Source organism: Hyperolius riggenbachi, chromosome 6 (genome assembly GCF_040937935.1).
Source record: "Hyperolius riggenbachi isolate aHypRig1 chromosome 6, aHypRig1.pri, whole genome shotgun sequence".
NCBI lineage: Eukaryota > Metazoa > Chordata > Amphibia > Anura > Hyperoliidae > Hyperolius > Hyperolius riggenbachi.
In genome coordinates this window covers 80,475,798-80,491,773 of record NC_090651.1, presented here as the reverse complement: position 1 = coordinate 80,491,773, position 15,976 = coordinate 80,475,798, and the positions used below count along the sequence as shown (strand labels likewise).

General features: G+C 45.3%; 1 protein-coding gene across 1 annotated transcript in view; it reads right to left on the bottom strand.

Annotated features, from left to right (window-relative positions):
• LOC137520961 (vitamin D3 hydroxylase-associated protein-like) overlaps window positions 1-15,976 on the bottom strand; it is a 110,238-nt gene that overhangs the window by 55,424 nt on the left and 38,838 nt on the right. The window contains exons 3-8 of the mRNA XM_068239597.1: window positions 13,595-13,708; window positions 12,287-12,430; window positions 5,893-6,026; window positions 5,480-5,686; window positions 5,358-5,398; window positions 4,332-4,456 (exon numbers count right to left, since the gene is read on the bottom strand). Coding sequence (XP_068095698.1) covers window positions 4,332-4,456; window positions 5,358-5,398; window positions 5,480-5,686; window positions 5,893-6,026; window positions 12,287-12,430; window positions 13,595-13,708 — 765 coding nt within the window. The remainder of the gene's footprint in view (window positions 1-4,331; window positions 4,457-5,357; window positions 5,399-5,479; window positions 5,687-5,892; window positions 6,027-12,286; window positions 12,431-13,594; window positions 13,709-15,976) is intronic.

Genomic DNA, 15,976 nt, shown 5'->3' with positions numbered 1-15,976 from the left:
ATATTGGGAAATATTCGTGATTCGTGGATTCGAATCCCGACGCCATTTTTCACTTTCCGAATCCGCCGAATCCCGGCGCTGCATCGCCGCGCATCCGCCGCTCCCCCCGCTCGCACTCGTCCTCCTCCGACCCCCCCCCGCGCCTCCTCCGCTCGCCCCCCGCCCGCTGTTAGCATCAACTCACCTGAGCGGAGCGCAGAGCAGCAGACTTCTCGCTGACTTCCTGGTTCCCCCTAGTGACCGGCTCTTACAATGATGTCATCAGTAAAAGCCGGTCCGGCCACTAGAAGGGACAGGGAAGTAATGAAGAGGTCTGCCGCTCTGCTCTCCACGGAAAGGTGAGTAGATACTCATGCAGGAGTGAGCGGAGGAGGCACGGGGGACTGAGGGGGCCGTGGGGGGGTTGGCGGTGATTGGAGGAGGCACGGGGGGGGGGGGGCGGGTTGGCTGGCGGTGAGCGGAGGAGGCATGGGGGGGCTACCTACCTAAAGGCCCCTATACCTACCTACCTAAAGGCCCATATACCTACCTACCCACAGGCCCCTATACCTACCTACCTACCTAAAGGCCCGTATACCTACCTACCCACCCATCTACCTACCTACAGGCCCCTATACCTACCTACCTAAAGGCCCCTATACCTACCTACCTAAAGGCCCCTATACCTACCTACATACCTACCTATACTTAAGGCCCTATACCCTGCTACCTATACTGAAGGTCCCTTTACCTACCTACCTAAAGGCCCCTATACCTACCTTAAGGCCCCTATACCTACCTACCTACCTATACTTAAGGCCCTATACCCTATATACCTATACTGAAGGTCCCTTTACCTACCTACCTACCTACCTATACTGAAGGCACATGTACCTTACTACCTATACTGAAGGCCCCTATACCTAGCTACCTGCCTATACTGAAGGCACATATACCCTGCTACCTATACTGAAGGCCCCTATACCTAGTTACCTACCAATACTGAAGGCCCATATACCCTGCTACCTAAACTGAAGGCCCATATACCCTGCTACCTATACTGAAGGCCCATATACCTTGCTACCTATACTGAAGGCCCCTATACCTTGCTACCTATACTGAAAGCTACACATATTGAAGCCACCCATACCTAGCTAGCTATACTGAAGGCACCTTTACCTTGCTACCTATGCCTGGGTACCTATACTGCGGACAACTATGCCACGGATCGCACAATTCTTATGTGCAGGATTCGTTAGATTCGGGATTAGAAAGGTTCGAGGATAGTCGAGAACCTTTTTAGATTCGGATCCGGATTCGAAGAAATTGTGGATTCGTCCCATCCCTAAGTTCAGGAGATTGTCTTGACCAGGACCACACCCCTAAATGCTTCGAAGCAACTGCCATTTGATTAGATAATTGCATTAATGAGAAATTGAACAGGTGTTCCTAATAATCCTTTAGGTGAGTATCAGACAATGAGGAAGCTGCATACAGAGAAGTGGTGTTGGATTGACGCCTTATCAGTCTTCTCAGTTGTGTGAACAATAGCAAGCAACTTTTTTTTGGTTGTATCAACTTGTTTCACAACAAAAGATGTTTGATAATTTTGCTGCATAAAAGACCACTGTTGAGCGTGTATGGGGTTTTATAGTTAGTTTTTCACCTCGGATTGGCTTTAAAAAATGTGCACTGCAACGTGCACTAAAGTGTGCATGTTTATCATGCGCTTTTACACTTTAAAACATGTTGCTAATGTTCTATTTCTTAGCTGTACTACACATACAATACACTATATCATAAACTTTATTTTCGCTTCAGGTTTGCTTTAACTCTTTGCTGACAGACCCACGCCAATTGGCGTGAACGTGGCGGCAGCTCCAAGACCATTTAACGCCAATTGGCATGAAGTCCCGGGCGGGGGATGTTTGCAGGCGACTGTTAGACGTCGAAACCGCCATCTATTTACAATGTACAGAGCTGCAATCTAAGGCAGCGCTGTACTGGGGACAGCCGTGACATTCGGCTGTCCCCTTGGGAGGCACAGAGAGCGATTGGCTCTCATAGGCTTGAGGTCTATGACAGCCGATCGCTGGGATTGGCTGGCGGGGCGGGAGGGGATTAAAGAAAAAAAAGTAATATCTATTAAGTGTGAGAGTTAGCAGAAATACCGCCGCCACTGTCAGTAGTAGGCAGGGCCGGTCCGCCCATGAGGCGGGGTGAAACGTTTGCCTCAGGCGGCGCTTCTGAGGGGGCGGCACCAGAGCAGGGACAAGGTCCTCCAGCACCCAAGGCTGAGACACCAAAGTGCGCCCCTCCATCCCTCCCACCCCAACCATCACACGCTGATTGCTATTAGACTAAGAGGGCCACAGGGCCCCCAACCTCCCCAACACCTTAATATCTACTTATCTGGCTTGCAGTCACTGCTATGTATCCCCTTTTCTTATTTCTTTCTGCTTCATACACAATTAGGAATGACAACTGAATGAATTGTGCGCCCCCTCCTACACTGCGCCCTGAGGCTGGAGCCTCTCCCGCCTTTGCCTCGGCCCGGCCCTGGGCGGCACCCGCCCGTCCGTGGGTGTGGAGTGCCGCCCGAGCTGGAGGGAATAGCGGGCAGGAAGGGGGTATTGGGCCTAGCGGTGGGGAGGGGGGGTCGGACCCCCCCCTCCCTGGTCTGGGTCCCCCGTCCTCTGCTCCCCTCCAGCTTGTTATGCGCGCTGGCTGGCTGCAGCTGTAAGAGGCAACGGGCGGGGATCACTCACCTCTTCCTCGTTCCAACGTGCGCTCCACTGACGTCACTTCCTGCAGTGGAGCGCAGCTTTTACTGTAACAATGTGTGTAATCTGCTACACAAAAACACACCCAAAACCGCTAGGTATGTTTAGAAAACCTCTCTAAACATACCTAGAATCGCTCTGAAATCAGCTCCCAAAACCGCTAGCGTATTGCGGATCTGCTAGCGGTTTTGGTGTGCACTGGGCCTCAGTCAGATTCTTGATAGCTTAAAGTACTAATTGAACTGTATTATTTGTTATAACCTTCTGCTAGCCTGACTACTCTGTTTACTGATCTTGTACCTTTGCCTATCTGATATAGTTGCCGACTCTGCCTGAATCACTACTCTGATCTAGCTTTCTGTTTCTGTACTGTCTCTGCCTGTGAGTTGCTGAACCTGCCTGTCTGACTATGCTACCCTCAGCACTAGGTTTACCTAGGCTGAGGGGTCTGAGTATTTCCTCGGGAATCTTTTGCTGCATTAAGGTCTGAATCACCCATTTCCACCTAAGTGTTCTCAGCCTTAACCGAGATCTTCTTTTTGGTGATCTTTGGCTGCAGTAGTTCTGATCACCTTTCTTCATCTGGTGATCTCACTACCTTGCAGACTGGGAACTTACAGTCTACAGATCCTTGGCTGCAGTAGTGTCTGTTGCTCGTTTTTGTTGCTGAGACTCCTGCTCCTCAGGAGTTTCTATTTAGTTCCTTGTGTGTTCTTTGATACCGTTGCACCAAGCACTTACACTTCAGGTGTCCAGAGGTTAGCAAATACTTGTATTATTGATGATTCTGCAGATCATCCATAATCGGGTATATATCTGTATTCTTGATGATTCTGCAGATCATCAATGATCAGATTCTCTCTGTGAGTTGACACCATTCGTTACATTAAGAAACAAAAAAACTAATAAATACAGAATAAAAAAAAAAAATCTCAGCAGGGATCAGAGCCCACCAACAGAAATCAGAAAGGGGGGGGGGGGGGGGGGGGTGGAGAAATCACTTGTGTGCTGAGTTATACGGCCCTGCAGCGAGCCCTTAAAGCTGTAGTGGCCTAAATTGTATAAATAGCCTGGTCACTGAAGGGGTTAAAGCTATGCACACCAACTAGTCTTTTGTCACATGAATTGATTGTCTGGAGTTCTCTCAGGTGGCAATCCAGAGCGAGTACAGGTGTCTGGCTACCAGATATTTCCTCTTTAGCTATCTGCCAAGCTGGAGCCCACACTGGGATTCTTTCCGCCTACCCATCCACCTCTCCTTGCCATAGAACAGAACAGGTTTCTCAGCTCTCTGCCAAGAAGCCAGCGTGTTTGCACAATGACACTATCTGCATTAGTTTGAATGCTCTCCATTGAAATAGGACCAATAGGCCTCATTTTAGCATGTAATGCCTGTACCATACTCTCTGCAGATGAAAGGCTGGGCTTTAGCACTTGCTGGCTGACCATTTACAGATAAAAGTTCTAAGTATGTGGAGATCACTCAAACAAAGCTCAGAGTTCCTCAACTCCCACTCAATATACCACTGAACGCTTCATTATAGTGAAAGCAGATGCAATTTTCATTACCTCATCATTGAAATGAACTGGTGTAACATAGGGGTCAAGTCGGAACATCTCATCACAGCACAAAGCTCTCATGCCAAGTGCTAGACTGTCCACATCTCTCGCCATTGGTCCGAAAGCCACTGGAACTGGGAAACAAAATTGTTTAATTTACTGCTTATATACAAAATATGTGTACACAGGACACCAAGGCCGGAATTACACTTTTTCTGCCCCCAGGTCAACTTTCTTGTTGCTCCCCTTTAATGTATGGTAGTCGCCCTCCCATTCCCCACTACTGTGCTACTCAACAGCTGACACAGTTTCATGCTTCTGCCTTATCTTTTGAGTGGCCCTGGATGCAGCCAATAGGGATGATTCACAGAAGAGAAATGCAGAGAAGTGAAGCTGTGTTAAGGTCCAACATTTAAATAAGTAAACAAAGAGACTGACAAAATTGTCAGCCTTATTTCTTGTATCCTATAAGTTCCTATATCTGTTCTAATGTGGTCTGTCTTACTGCAGCCTTTCCTAGTTGCACAGTGGCTGTATTATCTCTGTTATATAATCTAATCTTCTTTCCTTTGTCAGCTCAGGCAGGAATGTGCTGCTCTGCTGTGATAGGTAGAAGTTATACACACCCTCTCCATGCCCCCTCCAGGCTCTGTATGAGTCACAGAGTGAACTTTTCTGAGCCTATCACATGCTGGTTAGCAGCCATGTTTTTGGTTTCTAAACACTGCCTAAAACTGGCAATTACAAGCCAGGGTTGCAGCAGGGAGTGGTGGAAACAGGAAAGAGGGGCCCAGGAGAACATAATGAATAGAATGGTATGCTTTTTATTGTAAGAATTTTAGAATACAGATTCTCTTTAAATAGGAAACGTGGACTTTCAGCATGTGAAAGAATGTTTAAGTAAACATGGTTTGACATCATTGATCATTTCCTTAAATAAATCCCACAAGTTACGTACTTTTAATAGACCCTTTCAGTTGCACTATAAAAGGTTTAAACAATCTCAAAACCCTTGGCACAATCAGATTCACTCACCAGTCGTCATTCCTTCGATAGTATTGCGGTGGCCGCTAATACTGGAAATGAAGGTGAAATTTAGGTTATATTTCATATGCTGATCTTCTGAATTTCTCATCAGCATAATGCCTGATCCTTACCTCAGTCTTTTTGGTGTTGGTTTCAGTCCTGCAATTCCACAGGAGCTGGATGGAAGACGTATACTGCCACCAAGATCCGATCCAATTCCAAGAATGGAACCCCCAGCAGCAATCAGAGCCCCCTCCCCTCCCGAGGATCCTGCAGTAGACTTGGCTTTGTTATGGGGATTCATAGTTCTTCCATAGATCGGGTTACTGCACTCAATGCTGGCCGTAACAGAAAAGAAAATAAATTGCAACAAAGTGGATTGATGTTTAACATGGAAGGTAAAAGAGTATGCAAAGGGCAGCAGCCAATGTGCAAATCCTCTGATAGACTTCCTTTTATTTGCAAGGAAGTACAGTATAGCAATTCCCACAAAACCATAACTTTTCTACACGTTCCCAATTGGAGAACCTTGGCTTGTCCTCACCTGATAAGAGACTGGGGCACATTGGTCTTGGCAAAGACAATAGCTCCTTGCTTCTTCAAGACTTTGACAATGACACTGTCCTCCTCTTCTAAAACATCTAGATACTGGACCATGCCAGATGTGGAGGGTTCACCCTGGAAATCCAAAAAGCAAAGTAAAGGGGAAGGTCATGATACATAACATAGCAATATCCCAAAGGTGTTATAAGTTGCCACAATTAATTTACACACTTTTTATTTTTGCTTATAATCTGCTTTGAAAGAGGTTTTTCTAAAAAGTTTCTGTTTATAAAGATTTTTTTTGTAGTATTTTTCAGTTTCATTATGTTTAGTAATAGATTTTTCTCATGGGCAGCACGTGGCGTAGTGGTTAGCGTCCAACGCTGGGTCCCTGGTTGGAATCCCAGCCAGGGAAACATCTGCAAGGAGTTTGTATGTTCTCCCCGTGTCTGCATCGGTTTCCTCCGGGCGCTCAGGTTTCCTCCCACGTCCCAAAAAAAACTTTCAGATAAGTTAATTGGCTTCCTTCTAAATTGGCCCTTGACTATGATACATGCACTACATGATACATACACAGACATATGACAATGGTAGCAACTAGACTGTGAGCCCCTCTAAGGCATTGCCGGGCCGAAGCAGAGGCGAGAGAGGCTCCAGCCTCAGGGCGCAGTGTAGGAGAGGGCGCACAACTCACTCAGCTATCATTCCCCTATAGGGTTTGAAGCAGAGATAAATAAGAAAAGGGGATACATGGCAGTGACTGCAGAGCCAAATAACTAGAAATTAAGGCATTGGGGGGCTGGGGAGCCTCTTAGTCTAATAGCAATCAGTGTGTGACGGCTGGGGTGGGAGGGATGGAGGGGCGCACTTTGGTGTCTCAGCCTTGGGTGCTGGAGGACCTTGTCCCAGCTCTGCTCTGAGGAACAGTTAGTAACAAGACAATATTCTCTGTACAGCGCTGCGTAATATGTCAGCGCTATATAAATACTTAAAATAAATAAATAAAATGTCCTCTACCTCCAGTATGTGAATAGCCTTGCTTTTTCATAGAGGACTGTATAGCAATGCACTACACACAGAATACTCTGCTACATCTTTGCTAGGCTAGAACATCAGTGGCAGATTGTGTCAGGAATCATATAATGCCTTGTTTCACCTGCTGGTGACAGTATGTGCCTGGATAGTAGTGAATCTTCACTGTGTACCACCAGTAGATGGTCTCCTACATGCTTACATGCCAAAAATTACAGGCCAGGAAATTTAGGTTCCCAAAATAGCCATTAGTAGAATATCAGTAAATTTACCAATATTCTACTATTTTGCAGTACAAATTCAAATACTAAAACATCGGTAAACTATACTGATATTTTTCTACAGCTAAACCTAATCAGCCCTGCTAATGCCTAACCCTAATCCCCCACCACAGACATTTGAGTACCACCATAGGTTTGGGCGCCACCAATATTGGCTACTCGGGACATTTTAATAGCCGAGCCTGCCAGCAATGCAAACTGCTAAATTAGCTGCTAAATTAGCCGATATAAGTATGAGTGGCCAAAATGTATGCCTCACTCCTACAGACTCTAAACAAACTAGTAACTCCCAGTTTTACCTTTTTGAACTTGTACCTCTCCACCAGCAGGATTTATTATGCAGCACATATTGTTTTCCTATGTAAAGGCTCCCCGTCCCCTAATTGTGGGCTTCCTGTATAAGCACCCCCCTCATCTAAGACTTTGCAGGAAGATCACAGTTACTAGGCTTCTGTGCCCTGACAATTCCTGATCAAACCTGTTCATATTTCCTGGTTTTTGATTTGCTTGTTCCAATTACCCGTTTTTAACTTTGCTTTTTCCACTTGATTCCGCTGCTGTCTTATGATTTTGTACAGTTTACTCTTTTTACATAGAAAACCAAAGCCAGTACAGGACAGTCAGGGAGATTTCAAAAGTTGTAGAACTTATCCTAATCCAACAGAGACTGTTCTTACCACTATCTGGAAAGCATTTCAGGACAGGTGTAGGAAAGCCATACAGATACAGGTTTTTGTTGTCTATATAAAGGGCTGGTGTACAGTGGAATTGCTGCGCCAGGGGATGCTTTGCTAAACAGATTTCGTGACTCTCAATGCAATGTTCTGTATGCACTCAGGGCAATTTCTTGGCTAAAATGGACCCAGGGCAAGGGTGTAAAATGACCCCCCCCCCCCCCCCCCAGGGAGACAGGTAGGTATAGGTGCCCGCAGTATAGATTAGCCAGGTCTAGCTGCCCCCAGTATATGTAGTCAGCTATAGGCCCCCCTAGTATAGGTAGCCCATATAGTTGCCCCCAGTATAGGCTGGATAGGTAGGTGCCCCCATATAAGTTAGATAGGTGCCCCAGTATAGGTTAGATAAGAGGGTATCTCCAATATAGGTAGCCAGTATAGTTTCCCCAGTATAGGTTAGATAGGTAGGTGCCCCTCAGTATAGGTTAGATAGGTAGATGCCCCTCAGTATAGGTTAGATAGGTACCCCTCAGTATAGGTTAGATAGGTAGGTTCCCACAGTATAGGCTACATAGGCGTTTGCTGTATAGGTTAGATAGGTAGGTGCCCGCAGTATAGGTTAGATAGGTAGGTGCCCACAGTATAGGTTAGATAGGCAGGTGACCGCATTATAGGTTAGATAGGTAGGTTCCCACAGTATAGGTTAGATAGGTAGGTGCCCCTCAGTATAGGTTAGATAGGTAGATGCCCCCAGTATAGGTTAGATAGATAGATGCCCCCAGTATAGGTTAGATAGGTAGATGCCTCCAGTATAGGTTAGATAGGTAGATGCCTCCAGTATAGGTTAGATAGGTAGGTACCTCTCAGTATAGGTTAGATAGGCGTAGTGTCTCCAGCATAGCGGCGAAGGGAGCAGGCAGAGCGAAGTTTCAACTCACCTGCCTTGATCCTGCACGCAGCCTCTATCTTCATCTTGTCCCGGCGCGCGTCGCACTGGTAAGAGCTCCCCCTGTGATGACATGCGGTTAGGTCATCATAGGGAGCGCTGTCACCATCGCAACAGACGCTGGTGTTTGATATATGACGGAAGAATAAATTTACGCTTTGCTCTATGAGAAGCGGATATGCTAACCAATCCTTTCGACCACTCTCTCAATGTAATGGCAATGGATTCGCTTTACGCTAAAAATGCATTGCGCGCTGCAAAGGATCCATGGTTACTACATCGTAACACATCTGGCTGGCAACTGATGAAGCACATTCAATGTAAATCTAGCCTAAACCATTTGGTGTCAGTCATCCTCTTTAAAGGGAACCCAAGGTCTGAGTGATATGGAGGCTAACGTGTTTAATTTCTTTTTAAATAATGCACATTGTCTGCTGTCATGATGATCCACTGCCTCTAATACTTTAAGCCATAGACCCAGAGCAAGCAGGCAGATCACGTCTATCACAAATCTGACAAGGTTAGTTGCACGCTTGTGTGCGATTTAGAGTCTACTGAAAGATCAGAAGGGCAGCCAGGTATTGTTTAAAAAGGAAATAATTATGGCAACTTCCATAGGTCTCACACCTCGGGGTTCCTTTCAAAATAAACTGAACTGCACCAACTGAGCACCTATCATGCCCGGATTTACATCATAGGAGCCTATAGGCACATATGTCCTGACACCCTAGACTTCACCCTCCATGAACCTACAAAATCCCCACAGAACTGCAATGCAAGTGTGCTGGCTGGCCTAGCTGTCCCTTCTCCCTTACTTCCCATGCCCAACGTAGGTAGCTACAGGTGCCTTTTAGTATTAGGTAGCCAAAAGGTGCCCTCAGTATTAAGTAGCTAGGAGGTGACCCCAGTTGAAGGTAGACCTCATCAGTGGAATACTGAGAGCTGGTTGTAAACTTCTCATTTAAAATCTCATCAGGACTCTGCATAGAGAGGAAGGCACTCAGGGAGGGGAGTGAGCCGCCTTTCCATCACCATGCGCCTGTAGGCACGTACCTAAAGTGCCTTATGGTAAATCCAGCCCGGCACCTAGAATAAAAAATAAATTAAAAAAATTGGTGTGGACTGTTGTGGGCTGCGCACCGTGGGCACTTTAGACTACATCAGATGCCGCTGGGACACAGAAGATGGTGTATCGCATAAAGACCGGGAGATAGGGAGTAGCCCCCTGGAGATAATTAAATGCTTGCCTTTGCACAACAGACCAACCTTAGGGGGTGTTAGAATGTAAGTATACTTGAATTCTAGCCTTAGATACTAAAGTCTAGTAAACACTTGAGATGCAGGGTCTCTTTAAGCATAGTTTCTCGGAGAGAAATTATGAAGTCATTTACAAGAAGCATGTTCCTCTAGAAGGACACATAATGGGTTATCAGGTCTAAATGTCCCGACATTCAGACTACGAAAAGGTAAACTGAGCTGATATTTGGAAAACATTGCATTCTGTGCATCTAAGGCATAAAGCACAAAAAGTGGGATCAGCGCATCACCAGGCCGCCTCCGAATGGCCTCTGATCAGAGATGCACTGAGCCCCCCCAGAGACTGCAAACGCACCTTGAACCCAAACAGAGGCTCTGCATATACACCAAAAATGAATGAAATTAGTACATAGCAAGGAAATGAACAGCGCTACTTAAAAACAGATGAGTGCCTACCTGCAAAAGAGTGCAAGCCCCACTTATGGGATAAAATACACACTGAGCATACACATGACCTGTCTACCACTGGAGGATGTTGGTTTCCTGTAACAGCTTGCATGCAGCTTGTTAAGTATTCGTCCCTCCCACTGCGAAGAAGTCAATCCTCCATGGGAGGGGACCTAACACTAACTAAATCCTACCTATGCATATGCATAGCCTGGGCGCTCTACCAAGTAAAATTGAAAATTGCGCAAAAAGTGGGATCAGCTCATCACCAGGCCGCCTCTGAATGGCCTCCGTGATACTTAAGTTGCATGCAAGCTGTTACAGGAAACCAACATCCACCAGTGGTAGACAGGTCATGTGTATGCTCAGTGTGTATTTTATCCCATAAGTGGGGCTTGCACTCTTTTGCAGGTAGGCACTCATCTGTTTTTAAGTAGCGCTGTTCATTTCCTTGCTATGATCTAAGGCATAAAGCACTGGTGCACTAGATGATGAGGTGGGTCACATGCCCATGCCCACCAATTGTAGGCTTGGGGGTATGGCTCGGGTGATGTCAGAATTTAACTCTTTGATGTTCATATAAAAGTAAGAGACTGGATGGCAGAGGGGACTGCTTCTTCTGCATGTTATCCTACTCTCTACGCTTCCTATTTAGAATAATAGCTTCATGTCTGTATGCTGTAAATATATGTGATGTACATAGGACATAGGAAAGACTGTTTATACTCTGAAGAAATCAACATGTAACAAAAGATGCCTGATGAAATACTTGTATAACTGATTGCTGAATAAACCCCTTAAAGGTGAAGGTGGCTGTCTCCACTCTATCTCCTGTATGCTGTCGCTGTGAGTTACAGTTCTAATGCGTTGCTGGTGCCGGAGTAACAGGTGTGTTGTGCTGTTGCCAATAGCAACCAACGTATAGGTTCTTACAGGGGGAAGGTTTGTTTAATATATTTTTTATTCATGGTGCTCAAAACCCTTTAAAGTCCATGAATTACCTTCTGTGGGTGATGGTGGGATAAGGGACAGAGTCTGGAAAACTTACAGAGGGTTATTTAGTCTAACCAAGCTTTATATGGCTATAGCTTGTTTTTAGTGGTTTTTAAAATATTTCCCTCAATACAGATCATGGTTGTTTGGTGAATCAAGGCCAAGAGCGTGTTTATTACAGATAACACACTATGTGAGGAGTATGTATCTTTTTCTTGTTTGTAGTTATATTGTTATTGAGTGGAGTGACTCACTTCCGCCACTGGGAGTTTTTGTTCTTTTTATATGTCATTCACACAGGAAGTTAGCATGACAAACCCACCCAGCCAAGAAATAAAATAATAAATAATGCAAAAAGTTGTTTAAATGCAATGCGTAAAAAACGTTGTGCATTACAAATTACAATATAGTTAGGAATAGTCAGAAATGCCGATTTCAGATTCTGTGGAAATACCCATTTCTGGCAATGGTGATTCAGCTTTTCAATTTGTTTTTTGGACTCTCCGATTGGCCTAATTCTTCCAAGTAGACTCTCCATTCTCGGACTGGTGCAATGCTTCAGAGTTCTGTGATTGGCCTAAAATCACTGAGTTGCCATAACAGCGGTATTTCAGCAGAAGTCCGATTTCCGCTTTCCGATCGGAAATGTGGAAATTTCAATTCCACAAAATCCAAATTTGCATCCCTGATATAGTCAATATTCCTTACAAAACAGGAGGACGCGTTTACAGTGTAAGCGTTAGCATAGTATGTTGATTTCATTACCTGGTAATCAAGGCATTCCTTTATAGAGACTGGAACCCCATACAGAAGGCCCCCCTCTTCTCGGTTTCTCAGTTTTCTCAGTTGGTCTTCACAGTCAGATAGAAAGGAAGTCAAACAGTTCAGATCACTGTGTACGTCAAGTGCCTGTAGGAAGTATTATTATAAGAATTGTGCAACATAGAACATTTACCACACTTACAGCAACTTAGCAGAGGCCCATTTGTAATTAACTTTTTCCCCTTGAATTTTCTCTTGGGTGATATTTTTAAACTTTTCAATAAAATGCATTCTAAACCACAGGCAAGCAATACTCAGAATAATTTTGATAGTATTTTTTCCACCTACTTTTTGGTACCTTTTCAATTGCAGAGTGCTGAAGAGTTATTTTAAACAGATGATGAAAAAAGTATAATCTAGGAGAAAATGTAGGAAAAACTGCATATTGGCCAGAGAGTTCTTCCACCAAATATATCCTATTAACTTTTTGCCTGAGTTTTCTCCTAGGAGATAGTTTCAAATCTCATCAATAAAATACTTTTGAAGCTACCACCAAGCAATAAAAATACTCAAAATAGGTTTGATATAACATTTTTACCTAAGTTTAAGTACTTTTTTTAAATTGCAAAGTACTGAAGAGTTATTTAGAGGAGATGAAGAATGATCACCTTGGAGAAAACTCAGGAGAAAAGCTTATAGGATATGGCCCAATTTCCTCTCCATCAGCTTAATGGTCATCTGTGACTGACTGCAATAGATTTAGCCATCCAGAGATATAGCCTTCTGGAGGTTAAAGCCGTTTTACTTATTTTATCATATTATACATTTAATCTTGTCCGATGTCTGCTGCTCACTCCACTGGCTACCGATAAAATAGAGAATTCTGTTTAAGATTGGCTTACTGACATTCAAATCCTTGCACAATCTGGGCCCTGGATACCTGAAGGACTTGTTGCAACTACATCACACCCCCCACAATCTTAGATCAAAAGGACATAACACCTTGGTCACCCCCAGAGTCCACCTCAAAACCTTTGGAGACAGAGCCTTTTGTCATGCTGCCCCTACACTTTGGAACTCCCTGCCACACCCAATCAGGACAGCCCCATCCCTGGAAACATTTAAGTCTAAACTGAAAACCTACCTTTTCAGTCTGGCATTCATGAACATCTGACTATCTCCTCTGTAACACAACCCAGCCTGAAACCCTGTATTAATCTGAGACACAGCTATGCGCTTTGAGTCCTATGGGAGAAAAGCGCTATACAAATGTTATTGTATTGTATTGTATTGCTCGTCGCCTGCTCTTACCTTCTCCACATAGGAGTAGAGGGCACTCTCTGGAGATATGGACCCATCTTTAAGCTTTTCAGCCAGCTCTACTAGTGTTAAATCACGGATCTTCTGGCTCTCCACTCCCGGGTTCTGGAAGGACACACATCAGATGAGATGCTTTGGATATCACTGAATATATGATAAAATATAGCTTTGAGCCATAGCAAAGGGGCAGAACCTAAAACTGGAGTTTTGACCATTTGCACAGACCAGGTTGGATTTGCAGAAGTGGAGTTGTGTGTTTCTCACGGATAAAGACCCCTGTCAGAGAGCTAGGCCCATGGATTAGTGTTAAAAGAGAGTCTGAAGCGAGAATAAATCTCGCTTCAGACCTCATAGATAGCAGGGGCATGTGTGCCCCTGCTAAACCGCCGATATCCCGCGGCTTAACGGGGTCCCTTCACCCCCAAATCCCCTCCGTAAAGCGGGGGAGCGCTTCCGCATTGGGGCAGGGCTAACCGCCTCAGCCCTGCCCCACGCGCGTCTGTCAGACGCGTATCTCCGCCTCTCCCCCACCCCTCAGTCTTCCTTCACTGAGAGAGGCGGGGGAATGGCGGCGATGCGCGTCTGATAGACGCGACTGGAGGCAGGGCTGCAGCAGTTAGCCCTGCCTCCAGGAAGGGAAGATTTACGACCAAGATTACGACCAAGTCTTGCGGGGGTGGGTTTCGGGGTGAAGGGACCCCCGTTTAGCAGCGCGATAGCTGCGGTTTAGCAGGGGCACACATGCCCCTGCTAAGTATGAGCTCTGAAGCGAGATTTATTCTCGCTTCAGAGTCTCTTTAATTGGTGGTGTTCTTATGGTTGTGTTTCTGCCACATTGATCCTGGACCCATATTTCATGACCGGGCATATGTTTGAAAAATGTCACTGAAACCATTGCCTTGGAGGCAAGCCTATTGCTAGGCTCTGGACTGATGCTGGCCGGGCCCATAGTTTTTTCCTGGTTCTGTGCAATCTCCAGGGCTTGGTAATGTATTTCGCACTCTACTATTGAAATTTTGACAATCTCTTCTTGTCCAGTGAAGGAAACCATGGTTGGTTGACAGGTACACTTTCCAAAATTGCGCAAAATGTGGATCAGCGCAACACCAGGCCGCCTCCGAATGGCCTCGAATCAGAGATGCGCTGAGCCCCCCCAGGAACTACAAACGCACCTTGAACCCAAACAGAAGCTCTGCATATACACCAAAAACATGGCTGTTAAGTGGGAGCAGCTGACCAAAAACAAATTAAATTAGTACATAGCAAGGAAATGAGCAGCGCTACTTAAAAACAGACTAGTGCCTACCTGCAAAAGAGTGCAAGCCCCACTTGTGGGGTCGAATACACACCGAGCATACACATGACCTGTCTACCACTGGAGGATGTTGGTTTCCTCCTTCGCAGTGGTAGTTTAGGATTTAGTTAGTGTTAGGCCCCTCCCATGGAGGATGACTTCTTCGCAGTGGGAGGGACGAGTACTTAATAGGTTGCATTCAAGCTGTTACAGGAAACCAACATCCTCCAGTGGTAGACAGGTCATGTGTATGCTCGGTGTGTTTTTGACCCTACAAGTGGGGCTTGCACTCTTTTTCAGGTAGGCACTAGTCTGTTTTTAAGTAGTGCTGCTCATTTCCTTGCTATGTACTAATTTAATTTGTTTTTGGTCAGCTGCTCCCACTTAACAGCCATGCTTTTGCTGTATATGCAGAGCTTCTGTTTGGGTTCAAGGTGCGTTTGTAGTTCCTGAGGGGGCTCAGCGCATCTCTGATTGGAGGCCATTCGGAGGCGGCCTGGTGTTGCGCTAATCCACCTTTTGCGCAATTTTCGATTTTTCAATTTTACTTGGTAGCGCACCAGGCTATGCATATACATAGGTTAGGATTTAGTTAGTATTAGGCCCCTCCCATGGAGGATTGACTTCTTCGCAGTGGAAGGGACGAGTACTTAATAGGTTGCATGCAAGCTGTTACAGGAAACCAACATCCTCCAGTGGTAGACAGGTCATGTGTATGCTCGGTGTGTATTATATCCCACAAGTGGGGCTTGCACTCTTTTGCAGGTAGGCACTAGTCTGTTTTAAAGTAGCGCTGCTCATTTCCTTGCTATGTACAATTTCCACTTGGATTTGTATCCCAAGGTCAACTCACAACAGATGCCAAATATGGAACATTGCTTTAGTACATACAATAATTACCTGCTGGGATCACCATCCAGTGGTAGTGTACTGTGTTTTCAAAATATCTAGAATGTTTATTACTTAAGTGCAGTGACTCATGGTAAAGCATCCATTTTGATCAATCTGACCAGAGTATAAAAGTATAAGACATGTTGCGTTTTTCTGCTGCCATGTAACACCACTGCATGTCAAACAAT